This window comes from Arachis ipaensis, chromosome B5 (genome assembly GCF_059453495.1).
Source record: "Arachis ipaensis isolate K30076 ecotype BB chromosome B5, ASM5945349v1, whole genome shotgun sequence".
Taxonomy (NCBI): Eukaryota; Viridiplantae; Streptophyta; class Magnoliopsida; order Fabales; family Fabaceae; genus Arachis; species Arachis ipaensis.
In genome coordinates this window covers 151,055,510-151,069,470 of record NC_142440.1, presented here as the reverse complement: position 1 = coordinate 151,069,470, position 13,961 = coordinate 151,055,510, and the positions used below count along the sequence as shown (strand labels likewise).

Below are 13,961 nucleotides of genomic sequence, written 5' to 3'. Positions count from 1 at the left end.
TTAATGACTATAATAAATGCATTACTTTCATACTATTAATTAAGTAGATTTAATCTTAGCCATTCAAATTAATCTAATGGTTATAAATACATTCTCACATTTTCATATAAAAATTTTATTCTCATAAGATACATCCCCATATATGGATATAAATATAATGGTTAATAATCAAATTAGTCTCTAAAGTTAGTTTATTTACGGGCACAGAATACAGAGACAGATACATAGAGAAATAAAATTATGTTTAGCAGATGAGATATGGATAAAAATGTTGTGTCTAGAGGTACTGAACTAATGTATTTTGTGTCCATTATAATAGAAAAGACACAGAAATACTTATAAGAGGCACAATTTATTTTTTATTTTTCTTTCATTATTCTTGTTAATTTTTTATAATTATATTTTTATTATTATATTTTTCTTCCGACATTTTTGAATGAAAAAATGAGAATAAATTGGACTTTCATAATTTATTATAGTTTATCACTAAACAAAATACAAGAACACTAACTTTTATGTTTCTATCTTTTGTATCTTATTTTTAGTATCTTGTCCTATTTTCAAAACCAGACGCAGCCTAAAAGATAAAGTATTTTTTAAATTTGTCCTTAAAAGACCTTCTCAATCAAATTGGTCTATTAAAGATTAAAAATTAATCATATTTATCATTTAGTCACTTCATTAATAGTTTTCGTCAATGTTGTAAATGTGAATTGATAATATACATGATACCTGATATGTCTAATTGAATATTGACTAAATATGTTTATGAAAATCTATTAATTTAATTCTTTTTCCTAATTACATAAATCATATTCCCAATATGATCTAACGTCTAAATTGATAGATTTTCAAAACATATTTAGTAGGCGTCTAATTGAATATGTTTGGTGTCATATATGCTATTAATTTTTTGCGTCATCATTTATTGACACAAATTTTTAATTGAATAACTGAAGGATAAATATGATTAATTTATAATTTTTGAAGAACCAATTTAATTAATAAAATCTTTTAGGGACAAATTTGAAGAATGTCTCATTTTTCAAAGACTAATTTGACTATTAACCCACACATATATATACTAAATCGGTATTCAAAAAGATTTTTGCACTAACAAAATGGTATCTGACATTTATTATTGACAAAATGATTCCCAAATTTTAAAATTTGACAAAAATACCCAAACATAAAAGTATGACATCACATTGAACGGAAAACATTAATTTGGCAATCAAAAGAGTTTCAGTGATAATGGCATAGAACTCCGATGGCGTTTCTAGCGAGGAAGGGAGCTTGCAGCTGCGACGATAACCAACTTTACCCCTCTCACTCCAACTCCAATTCTCAATCCCTCACCTCTTCACTCCAAACCTGAAATTCCCTCACTTCTTTCGCTTCCTCTACTTCCTTCAAGCTTGATTCGCTCCACCAACTCACTTGACTCGCCAAACGTGACTCACTCTTCCATCGCCGTCTCACCGACTCAAAAATTGTCCCGCTATTTCTCTCCTATGTCGAGTCCCATAACCATGATTTTCTCTGCGAGAATGCTCTCTCTTTGCTTCTCAATCTCAGCCTCGACGACTACAACAAGATTGGACTCGTCGCTGAGGGTATCGTTGCTTCTCCAGCGCCGCTGCCAAAAATCCATCCCCGGATTGTCGCGCCTTCGTAAGGGACAGAAAGGAGAGAGAGAAGAAAAAAATTACGATGCCTTCTATGCTCTCTGCTTAGCTGTTGAGATTGTTGGAGTTCTTGCAAAGTGGAAAGAAAGGAGAGAGCAGATGGAGAATTTCTATGGATGTGTTCAGATTCTGAATCATATTCTGAAAAATGGACGAAATGTGGAAATGCCATCATTGCAACTGTAAACTCTCTTTCTCGCTGAAAATGTTATTGGAGTTCTCTGCCACCATCACTAAAGCTCTTTTGATTGTCAGATCAAAGTTTTCTGTTCAAATATAACATCATATTTTTATGTTTGGGTATTTTTGTCAAATTTTAAAATTTTTAAAAAATTATTTTATTAATAACAAAAATTAGGTATTGTTAGCATCAGAATTTTTTGGGTACTAATTTGGTATATATATATATATATATATATATATATATATATATATATATATATATATATATATATATATATATATATATATATATATATATATATATATATATATGATAATAAAGAGAAACCAAAAAAAGAAAGAAGAGAAGAATGAAGACATTATTGCTAATATTTTATTTTAAATGAAAAACAAAGAAACAATGATCCATCAATCGGAACGTTAGCATTGAAACAAGCCTTTAAATACCATAATCTCTATGCACCAAGACGCTGCCAATAATTAAAAAAAAAAATGAAGATGTTTGCTTGGTTTGGCAAGAAGTTACAACACCTTTGTAGCGTTTTATGTGGCCAACTCACTCTTTCTACCAAATCACTCTTCTTCCTTGCGGCATGCCTTTGCCGCTTCCTCCTCCAACAAACCAACCCTCTTTTGGTTCAAATCATCTACTTTTTTTCCCTTTCCTCAATTGGTTTTGGTTTCCTCAAGATTTTTAAGCCTAGAACATCATCACCCTCCTTCACCCCTAGGAACCTTGACTTGTTCTTCACCTCCGTTTCATCCGCCACGGTTTCGAGCATGTCCACCGTTGAGATGGAGGTGTTTTCCAACCCCCAACTAATCACCATTACCATTTTGATGTTTGTAGGTGGTGAGGTTTTCACTTCCATGGTAGGGTTACACTTTATTAGGTCAAGGCTCAAAACCGAGCTAGATAAAATTGCTGCCTCTCATGCTAGGCTTAGTACAACACAACCCATTATTGTTGATGACCAAATTGAACTTGGGTCGATCTCAAAATCTAAACTTGATGCTTCTAAACCCGAAAACGACGACGTTGATGATGATGGTGATGGTGAGGCTATTGTTAGTGTGTATGATGAAACTTTGCATAGTTCTTTTGGTGCCACAAGTGAGAACTTGAGGTACTTGTCCATGAAGCATTTGGGTTTTGTAATTCTAAGTTACTTTGTAGTTGTCCATGTCATAGGGGTTTTGGGTGTGTCCCTTTATATTGAAGTTATTTCTAGTGCTAAAATGGTGCTGAAGAATAAGGGTCTAAATAGGTTCACATTCTCTGTTTTCACCGTGATTTCAACTTTTGCAAGTTGTGGTTTTGTTCCAACCAATGAAAATATGGTTGTTTTTAGAAAGAATTCGGGTATGCTTCTAATGCTTGTTCCTCAAGTGCTTCTTGGGAACACATTGTACCCTTCTTGCTTGAGATTTTGTGTGTGGTTATTGGGAAAGTTTAACTATAAGAAGAGAGAGACAAGGTACCTTTTGAAGAAGACAGAGGAGGTTGGTTACAAACACTTGCTCTCAAGGGAGTATTCTATTTTCTTAGTTGCCACTGTTTTTGGGTTTATTGTGGTTCAAATTGTGGTGTTTTGTTCAATGGATTGGAATTCACAAGGTTTGGTGGGAATGAATGTTTATGAGAAGTTTGTTGGTGTGTTGTTCCAAAGTGTGAATTCAAGACACTCAGGAGAAACAATTGTGGATTTGTCAATACTATCTTCTGCAATCTTGGTCTTATTTGTTGTCATGATGTTAGTATCTCTCTATCTATCTCCTCAAATCATAATATATTTTCCATGCACATATTTAATTTGATGAAATAATACCTTTAATGGATGGTAATAGGTCATTTATATGTATGTACATCTCATTTAATTGTAAATTGAATACATGAAATAGGAATTAACATAATATTTTATATAACATATTTATTATTTCAAATTTCATGTCGCATGATATTTTTACAAAAGATTAAGTATAGGAAATTAATTTTTAATTTGTCCATTTTTTTATTGCAAGAGTTTTTTAACTCTCATTTTTTTGGAGGGTTTAGAATTAGGATTTAGGGAATAGAATTTAGGATTAAAAATTGAAGGTTTATAATTTAAGATAAAAAAAATAGTTTCCTAATTAAATTTTTAGAAACAAAATAAAGATATATTTATTTTGTATTTTTTATAATTTTTATATTGTCAATATTTTCCACTATAAAAATTTTGTAAAAAAGAAAACAAAATTTCTTCTTTTTATTGTTCTTATCTTCTTTTACGAAATTCTAAAAAAGTAAAAAAAAAAAAAATTAAAACATCAACCTGACTTGACTGTAATCAAAACATTTCATGTTCTACTATAACATTTGAAAATCCATTATTATTGCACCAATTTGATAGCGATTATAATTTATAATAAATATATCCTTACTTTACGCAAAGGTTCCTAGGTTAAGTTATTTGAACTCTTCCAAGTTCCATAATACTTGTTGTCATGATACTAATAATTTTCATTTTTAATCATATATAGTTGGTTACTTACTTGGTTATACGTATAAGATATGATTTTTTTATAATCCAGTCCCATGTTTATTTTCATTTAACTAATAGAGTTATAATCGCACCTTCCCTCCCCTTTTGTACTTACATTTATTAATTCCAATAATTGATATTTTAATATTGCAATTATTGTGTTCTTGTGAATAATAAGTTAATAGAGTTATTAGACTAAAAATATTCAGAGTTCAATCACAACTTTATTACCATAAAATATCATTGTCTAGTCAATCTGTGTCAAAATGTGGGGTGGGGGTATAAAATAAAGTAGACAACGTGGCTCAAATAATTAATAATAAAATAAAAGGTCTAATAACTTAATACTAAGTGCAGTATTATTATTTTTATTATTGTTATTTTTCAAGTAATACCTGAACTTTTTAGTCAACAAATAATTAATAATCATTGCATTATTATTGAATAAAATAATAACTAGCACATAAAAATTTGATTTGTTAATCCATTTTGAGTATTATTATTACTTCTTTGATTTTGTTTTCATTTTTCTTTTATGGATAGGTTATAATTGAATATATAAGACTAATAATAATGTTTATATTTATTGGATAACATGTGCACAGGTACCTTCCTCCATACACCTCTTTTCTTCCATTGAAAGATCATGAGAAGGATTCAGAAATAAGAAAGAGAAAAGGAAAATTAATGGAGAATTTGATATTCTCTCAGCTCTCCTATTTAGTCATTTTCGTCATACTAGTGTGCATAACAGAGAGGAAGAACCTGAAGGAGGATCCTCTCAATTTTAATGTTTTGAATATTGTTATTGAAGTTATAAGGTTAGACTTCTATTAATTATATTCCATCAACAACCATTGCATGCATTATATTAGGGTTTCTGATCAGATAAAGCATTTGAAAATGCTATATGTTAATTGAGAAAAACTATTGGTAACTAACAATTTTTTGCCAACAAAAATAAAGAAAAATAAACAATTCACAATAAAAAAATATTTGAAATTAGAAATAATAATAAAAAAATAGAATTTAGTGTCTAGAATGTAGGACTTAGAATTTAAGATTTAAGATTTAGGATGATTGAAAGTGGTCGTTAGAAGAGTTTGCCAGCGACTGACACTACAATCAATGAAATAAGTGATTTATGATTATAGGTGAAATTAAAGTATTAGAAAGAAGAAAAAAAAAAGGTAAAAACGATCATTTAAAAAAAAGGTAAATAGTTCATGAATTTTTTTAGTTTATTAACTGATATTGTCTGATTTTTTGTTGGTTATCTAACATAATTGATAAATTAATTATATATTGTCCGTGTAAACATATATTTAGAAAGTATATTATTTTTAGCTAATTCTAAAATGAAAGAATTTTTCCATGCATAGAATAAAGAAAAAGGTTTAATTTTATATTAAAAATTAATAAAAATAAAATAAAATATTTCATGTGATAATCATTCAACCATTCATAAAAAAAACTCTTCATCGCTTTACTGTACCATTATTCTTTCCTTTATCTAAGATAAAGGACATAATTCTCTTCTATATAAATAAATTACCTATCTTTCTTATATGTAAAGAAAGAAATGCCTAATTTTATATTTAGGATTATTGTCATGGTGCATGAATTTGCCCTCTCTCTCTCTCTCTCTCTCTCTCTCTCTCTCTCTCTCTCTCTCATATATATATATATATATATATATATATATATATATATATATATATATATATATATATATATACAGAGTTTATTATTCTATGACTCAGAGATGACATTTAATTAAATAATTATAATCATAACAACCTGACCACAAACCTTGTTTGCCCCGTCCACATGAATAACAAACTGAATTATAACCAATTTTGTATTTTAGTCCTCGCAACAATTAATTTTGTATAACTCTTTTCGAGTCATGCTATATGACAAACGATTTTATAGTCAATATATGAGAAGCCAATTAATTAATTAATTCAAATATTACATGACTAATTCTTTTATATATATTTATCTTGTATTTGAGTTAATAATAGTCAATTTTCTATTTTTTTTCTAAAAGTAATTGTTCCCTAATATTTTCCTTAACTAAATATAAACTTTTTCTTGTGAAATTATTTAATTTGTATTGAATTGGATTGATGCAGTGCATATGGGAACGTAGGGTTTAGTACAGGGTATAGTTGTAAAAGACAATTGCATCCAGAACCAAACTGTGAAGACAAATGGTTTGGATTTGTGGGAAAATGGAGTGATGAGGGAAAGATTATTCTTATTCTTGTCATGTTTTTTGGAAGGCTCAAGAAATTCAACATGAATGGTGGCAAGGCTTGGAAGCTCCTCTAATTTTGTCAATATTCTATGTATACTTAATATATGCATGCAGCAACTCATTAGCCAGCAACAAACTCTTAAATGGAGCTCAAATTCGTGACGATAGTCCTTGACCTATCGAATTAGGCATACCGTGAAAAAGCAATATATATATATATATATATATATATATATATATATATATATATATATATATATATTAATGCATGTGAAAGTGTAATTGTACAGCACTTTTAACTTATCATCACATTCATCCCCTTTCTTTATCCTAGTTGGTATAAAAAACTAAAAGATGTACCATGTGTGAAAATGTACAGCATATAGTATAGATGATTAGAGTAAATACTCAAATTGCTTATCAAAGAATTTTATATCATATTTTAGTCATTAACAAATATTTATTCTTTATAAATTTTTAAAGATTATTTCCGTCAGATAAATTAGTCTCTTTGCTACTTTCAATTAAAATTTTAATATTTGTATTGAAAAATAAGTTCAAAATAAATTTGATAAAAATATTAGGTATATACTAAAATTAGTTATTATATATTTATGTATAAATCTATTATATATTGAGTAAATAACTAAATTGGTCCCCGAAAAATAGCCCGATCTCCAAATTAGTCCCCATAAGAAAAAGATAATAAAAATTGTCCCCGAAAAATTTAAAATTGGTAACGTTAGTCCTTCCGTCAAATGTTTGAGTAACGGCGTAAACATCTGCTAACCTGGCCGTTAGTGTGACACCTCAGCGAAACCTTAAACGGCATCATTTTCTTTGCTCCCCGTTACAACGTTTGGGTTTTCATCCCTGTTTCCTATTGTTTCTCTAGTTACATCCTTCTTCTGAAAAGAAAAAATCTCTGTAATTCCTTCATCTTAGTTGTTTCCTCCAGGAAAACGAAGCATTGAACGGCGACTACCAGGCTTGACCGACGACGACAGTGTGCTGGAGTTGTTGGTGAGCGGTTTACGACGATATTGGTCAACCGAAAAGAGCACTCCATCGCCTTGCGTGAGAGGTAGGTTAGCTTTCTTTTGTTATTTTGTGAGAGTGATTGTGGTTTTATCTCCTGATCAATGTGGTTGTATTATCGTTGGAAATCCATTGTTACTGTTTACAATGTTAGGGTTTAGGAGAATGTGTTCAGGCTTAGGGCTTTGGTGATTATCCATGATATGACCCTGTTTTTGGATTCTTGAGAACGATGTTTGTGCTCTGTGTAGCTGCATGTTTGTGTTTTAGATTCATTTTGGTAGTTGATGTTGAATATGCTTTGCCTCTTCATGAAAAAAATTTCCATCAGTTGTGTGTGTTGCTGTTTTGGTTTCAGATGGAAGGTCCCCCTATGACCTTTGTATTTCACCATGGTGGGAAGTTCCAAATAGATGAATCAGGCTATCTGTGTTATGAACCAGATAATACTGTAGTATTAATGGGTGTAGATTCAGACACTCTAGACGTTTTCTTTGTGAAGGGATACTATAAGGAGTTGGGATATGCTGAGATGAACAATTGCTTGTGGAAAGTGTCTGGAACGCTGCTGGATAACGGCTTGAGGAGGCTAGAAAATGACACTGATCTGTTGGCATTGGTTAAGGATTGTAGGAGGAATCATCACCTCATAAACATCTATTTTGAGCATGTAGTGTCTAAGCCACACGTGGTTGACTGCATGAGCGAGGATGATGATGATGTACTATGTTTGCCAACCATCCCTGAAGAAGCAGAGAAACTGAACAAGGACCACAATGATGCAATGTCCCAAGATTATTGTAAGACAACAAAAAAATCACCTCAGCCAAAAAGAGCCAAAACTCAGCCCACTCCTAAGGCCACTCTTTAGCCCACTGCTAAGCCCACTCCTCAGCCCACACTAAAGCCCACTCCTCAGCCCACACCTAAGCCCACTCCTCAGCCCACACCTAAAGTCACACCTGAGCCAACTCCTGAGCCCACACCTAAGCCCACTCCTCAGCCCAACCCCCAACCCACACGTACGCCATACCTAAGCCCACTCCAAAGCCCAAAACTAAGCCCATGAAAAAGCCCGTCCAGCAACCCAAACCTTGGACTAAACCCCAGGCTGCTAAAGGGAGTGGCAAGGCTACAGCAGTCGATAAGATCAGCAAGAAGGTGAAAGCTACAACCAGTACAAGATCTGGAAGGCAAGTTAAGGCAACTCCAGTTGATAATAATAGTGACTCTCATGATTCATATGAGAGTGCTGAAGACAGTTTGTACAAGCCTCCAAAAGTTGCAGGAGATTCTATATACAGTAGTGACAGTGACAGTAGAGTTGATGGAGTAGAGTCTTCTAGGGCCAAGAAAGTAGATCACAGAGAGAAGCATAGGCCTGCTGCTGATAGAACAAGGGACAAAGCTATTGAAACTGATGACTCCAGCTATGAGGATATCGAATCTGATGAATGCTCTGATGGAGGTATTCTATAATTAATTGTGTATGAGTTATTGAATTTTCTTGTTTAATAGATCTACTTCAACTAATTTTTTCTATTAAAATTTTGTGGTATTTTCATGTAATTTCAGAGTCAGATGACGAATTTTTCTGGGAAAAATCATCAGATGGAAATGAATGAAAGTCAGAAGATTCTGCCCATGAGTTAGACTCTGAAGACGAAGGGCCAGCTGTGTATCCACATTATAATAACAAGGCCAAATTTGGTGATCTGAAGTTTGAGGTAAGTATGATTTTCAAATCCAAGCAACATTTTATGGCTGCCACTAGAGATTACACTATACAATGGGTAGGAATATAAGGTTCTATAAGAATGACAAGGTTAGAGTCAGGGCTGTTTGTAAGTGTGAAGACTGTCCATGGATAGTATATTGTAGACACGACCCCAGTGATGGTTCCTGGCAGATAAAAACACTAGTTGACAATCACACTTGCGCAAGAAAGCGAAAAAACAGAGCTGCTACATTGGAATGGATTGTGAATAAGTTATACCCAAAACTTAGGAAGCACCCTAAGATGAAGCATAGGGAGGTGTATGAGTGGTTTGTTAGGAAGTGCAACGTGAAGCTGAATAGTTCATGCATTACCAGAGCTCTTAAGGCGTCTAGGAAGATAGTTGAACGGGATGAGATTGCTCAATACGGGTTGATATGGGATTATGCACATGAATTGCTAACTGCCAACCCAGGTTCCACAGTTCAGGTGGGTGTGATTCCCATTACTGATAATCCGCCTCAGTTCGAGATATTTTATGTCTGCCTAGATGCTTATAAGAAGGGTTTCAAGGCAGGGTGTAGGCCATTGATAGGATTAGATGGGGCATTCCTGAAAACATTACATGGAGGATAGCTTCTCACTGCATGCGGACAGGATGCAAACAATCATATTTTTGTGATTGCATATGCAATTGTTGATGTTGAGAACAAAGAGAACTGGAAATGGTTCTTGGAGCTGCTCCTCTCAGACCTGGGAGAATATGAGACAAAGAACTTGTGTTTCATATCAGACATGCAAAAGGTGAGGACCAATTTGAATCGCGATTTGATTTTCAATGACTTTTTTTATTTAATGATGCTTCTTTGAGGACTGGAATGACTATAAATCTTGTCGGGTTTGACTGTTTGTGCAGGGGTTAATACCAGCTGTCAAAGAACTCGTCCCAACAGTTCTACACAGATTTTGTGTCTGGCATTTGTGGAGGAACTTCTCCAAACAGTAGGGCAGCGTCGAGCTTAAGGACTTGGTCTGGGAGTGTGCAAGATCGAGGACCCCAGTTGAGTTCGAAAGGAATATGACTAGAATCAAGAGGATTAATCAACAAGCTTGGGAATACTTAGCCAAGTGGCCGAATGAAGCTTGGACCAAAGCCCATTTCAGTGAAGGGCCAAAGGTCGACAACATTTGCAACAACGCTTGTGAATCCTTCAATGCAAAGACAAAGAATGACAGAGGTAAGCCTATTCTGAGCTTGGCAGAGGAGGTACGAAGAATGGTTATGAAAAGCATGTCTGACAATAGACTGAAGCTTCTGAGTTATCAACGAATACTTACTCCAGTTCAGCAAAGTAGGCTAGAATCTCTTATTAAGTTATCCAGAAACTGGGCTCCCTACTGGTCGGGTGATGCGAAAGAGGAAGTCTACGAAGTTCAAGGATGGCCTACTAATATGGTGGTAGATTTGGGGAACCATACTTGCTCCTGCAGGTTTTGGCAGTTGACAGGTTGAATTCATAACTGATTTCTTCTTTCAGATGCATACCATGATACATACTTAACTGAATGAAATTATTTTTTGTGAAATATATAGGAATGCCTTGTATGCACGCAATATCAGCCATTCAAAAAAAATGATAAGAGGCCTGAGGAGTATTTTCACGAATGGTTGACTATGGAGGCGTACAAAAGAACATACCAATTCAATGTTAATCCCGTCAAGGGACAAGATCTATGGGAGAAAACTGGTTCTCCTGCACCTGTTCCACCTCCTATCAAACCTAAATCAGGCAGACCAACAACAAATAGAAGGAAGGACAAGGCTAAAGGACCCACTGGCACGAAGACAAAAATGAAAAGAAAGTATGCTCCAATTCGGTGCAAATGCTGTGGAGAGGTGAGCCACAACAAGAGAACTTGCAGAAGAAAAAAGCAAGACGATGCTCAAGAGAAAGCAAGGATAATGCAGTTGCAGCTTGCAGCTGTTCAACCACCACAACCTGCACCTGGTCCGGAAGCAGAAAAGGTAGATCACACTCAGCCCATACAGACACTACCTGCAGTAGCAGCAGCTGCTCCAGATGAACAGACTGAAATTTCTGTTACTCAGCATGCTCAGCTTCCACTGACACAACAATCACACACCTCAACCAATGTCACTTAGATTATCTTCTAAAGATTTTTAAATTGAGCATTAGTTACTTGTAGCTATTTTTATTTGAGACAATGATGATAAATGTTTGATGCAAACTAGAGGTAGAGGAAGGCCTCCAAAACTCCATGTCACCAGGGCCAGGGCAAAGGGAAATGCCTCTCCAGGAGCAGTTGCTGTATCTGCTGAAACCATCAAGGGTAGCAGCTCCGCAACAGCCAAGAAACTTGCCAGCTTCATGACATTTGTTCCAACTCTGGGTTTCAAACCTCCCAGAAAAAAAGACATGGAATGACTTCAATACTTAAAGACATAAAATATAGGGCAATTAGCATCTGTTATTTTGTCAGGGCCAAATTTTACCATTTATAAACAATGTGGTAGTTGTGGTATCTTCAATAGCCCTATTTTTTTGTATAGCCCTTTATGGTATACTGCTATTCAACTGTCAGCTACTACCTTTTGTGTTATTATTATGATAAAACAATGTTATTTGAATCTGAGACAATGGAAACTAGTACACCATTAGTGAGGTTATGCTATTCCTATTTCACTTAATTTTAATTCTGTTTATTCTGATTTGCTTACATTATGTTATGATCAACAACAATGTTGCATGTAGATAAATTTTTACTAATAAAGAAACATGAACATACAAGGTTTTCACAATAACAGCAAACTATCAAGGTTCACAACATCCACGTTTTTACAGTAACTACTTCACTTCCCACTAAAGAACATACACATAATCATAAAAACCACAATCACAACTATTAATCCAAAATACAGTTGCATCCTAAGTGCTTTAACTTCAGCTTCTAAGCTCATCATTCTCCATGATATGTTATGGTTTAAGAAAACAGCATCACTCTCCATTTCTGCATCAGTTTTAACTTCTCTTAAGTGCTCTAATCCTTCATACTCGTCATCCTCAGTCCACCTAAAGTAATTGCAGTGGCTGCCCTTCTGCACAACATCAGGGTACAAAAATGTCAAAATCCCACTCAAATAATTTGAAGTTTCAACAAGACTACATTCATAACTCATCCGGTATCTTGGACAAGCATGCAACAATCTATCAGGATTATTTTCTTTTGTCCCAGACTTCTTGATCACTGTCTTCAGCCCACAAAAGCAAACTTGGTCGGAGTTCTTCCTCCGCCACCGCAGCGAAGAGCTCGAAGCATGGCTTCCGTGTGATTGCGACACTTGTCGACTGCGACTCCCACCTACGCTACCCATCGTGCAGTTGGTCAAGAATTTTCGGCCTCTGCAGAATCAATCTAAAGCTGCAGCAACAATGGCATTTCAGACGAAGAAGGGATTAGGGTTTATAGACCTAGGACTAATTTGACATACATATGGAAACATATCTTGTCACCAGCCACTCTGCGCCAAGCTGGCATGCTGATATGCCACACTGACAGCCACATAAGCAACAGTTAACGGCGTCAATGACGGAATTCACAGAACGTTGACGGAAGGACTAATGTTACCAATTTTAAATTTTTCGGGAACAATTTTTATTATCTTTTTCTTACGGGGACTAATTTGGAGATCGGGCTATCTTTCGGGGACCAATTTGGCTATTTACTCATTATATATTACTAATTTTAAGATCAAAATGTGCCACATATCACTTTCTCATTGCAATTGAAATCAAATTTTTTCTTCTAAAATTAAAGAATTTTTCTCTCTTCTCTCTTCTTTTCTCTATCTCTCTCATTCTTTCACTTACTCTATCTCTCTTATATATCATTATCAATGACTAATTATGAATTTGATAATCAAAATATATAACATAACATCCTCTAATTGTATTTAAATTAAATTAAAATTAAAATCAAAATACTAAAATTGAACTATAACTATATTATATATTATATTTATATATTACTAACTAATTTAATAATTAAAATGTGTCACATGACACACTCTTATTAAAATTTAGAAAAAATATTTTTCTCTAAAATTAGTAAATATCTTCCTTATATTTTCTTATCTACCTCTCTTTTTTTCTATTTTTCTCTATCCTTCCCACTCTATATATAATTTATAATTCATATTTTATATTAGTAATTTGACAAATCAAAATGTGTCACTATATAGTTTTATTATAATTAAAATAAAAATTTTTGTTAGCTTCCAAAATTAACAAACTCCCTCTCTCATTCTTCTTCTTTATCTTTCTCTCTTTTTTCTCTCATTTTCTATTTTTCTCTACCTTTATGTTCTACAAAAAATAAAATTAATAATATAATATAATTTCAATAAAAAATATTATTATATACATATTTTTTATTTAATTTTAAATTTTTACTGCTTATCTTTTTAATATATATTTCACTTTTTTTCTTTTAAATATTTATTACATATAATTTTAAAAAATACTAAT

The 13,961-nt window shown here is 33.3% G+C and overlaps 3 protein-coding genes and 1 pseudogene across 3 annotated transcripts; 3 read left to right on the top strand and 1 right to left on the bottom strand.

Moving 5' to 3' along the window:
- The first annotated feature begins 2,363 nt into the window (after window positions 1-2,363).
- Window positions 2,364-6,733, top strand: LOC107642152 (putative cation transporter HKT1;4). Its single transcript, XM_016345459.3, has 3 exons — window positions 2,364-3,625; window positions 5,002-5,217; window positions 6,535-6,733. The coding sequence occupies exons 1-3, from the start codon at window positions 2,364-2,366 to the stop codon at window positions 6,731-6,733; spliced, it is 1,677 nt and encodes a 558-aa protein (XP_016200945.1).
- Window positions 6,734-8,055: 1,322 nt separating this feature from the next.
- LOC148566222 (uncharacterized) lies at window positions 8,056-8,766 on the top strand (annotated as a pseudogene).
- Window positions 8,767-9,486: 720 nt separating this feature from the next.
- LOC148566221 (uncharacterized) lies at window positions 9,487-10,420 on the top strand. The gene is made up of 3 exons (XM_088487456.1): window positions 9,487-9,987; window positions 10,072-10,218; window positions 10,331-10,420. Exons 1-3 carry the CDS (start codon window positions 9,487-9,489, stop codon window positions 10,418-10,420), a joined length of 738 nt encoding a protein of 245 aa, XP_088343582.1.
- A 1,866-nt stretch (window positions 10,421-12,286) lies between these two features.
- On the bottom strand, window positions 12,287-12,808 carry LOC148566220 (uncharacterized). Its single transcript, XM_088487684.1, has 2 exons — window positions 12,593-12,808; window positions 12,287-12,532 (listed from the first exon to the last, which is right to left on the bottom strand). The coding sequence occupies exons 1-2, from the start codon at window positions 12,806-12,808 to the stop codon at window positions 12,287-12,289; spliced, it is 462 nt and encodes a 153-aa protein (XP_088343810.1).
- Window positions 12,809-13,961: the final 1,153 nt, after the last annotated feature.

Coding starts and splice junctions, on each gene's coding strand:
- LOC148566221 (XM_088487456.1), top strand. CDS start 9,487: ATGGGTAGGAATATAAGGTTCTATAAGAATGACAAGGTTAGAGTCAGG. Junction 9,988..10,071: donor CTTATAAGAAGGGTTTCAAG/GCAGGGTGTAGG, acceptor GCATGCGGACAG/GATGCAAACAATCATATTTT. Junction 10,219..10,330: donor TCATATCAGACATGCAAAAG/GTGAGGACCAAT, acceptor CTGTTTGTGCAG/GGGTTAATACCAGCTGTCAA.
- LOC107642152 (XM_016345459.3), top strand. CDS start 2,364: ATGAAGATGTTTGCTTGGTTTGGCAAGAAGTTACAACACCTTTGTAGC. Junction 3,626..5,001: donor GTCTTATTTGTTGTCATGAT/GTTAGTATCTCT, acceptor ACATGTGCACAG/GTACCTTCCTCCATACACCT. Junction 5,218..6,534: donor ATTGTTATTGAAGTTATAAG/GTTAGACTTCTA, acceptor GGATTGATGCAG/TGCATATGGGAACGTAGGGT.
- LOC148566220 (XM_088487684.1), bottom strand. CDS start 12,808: ATGGGTAGCGTAGGTGGGAGTCGCAGTCGACAAGTGTCGCAATCACAC. Junction 12,533..12,592: donor TGAGTTATGAATGTAGTCTT/GTTGAAACTTCA, acceptor GATGTTGTGCAG/AAGGGCAGCCACTGCAATTA.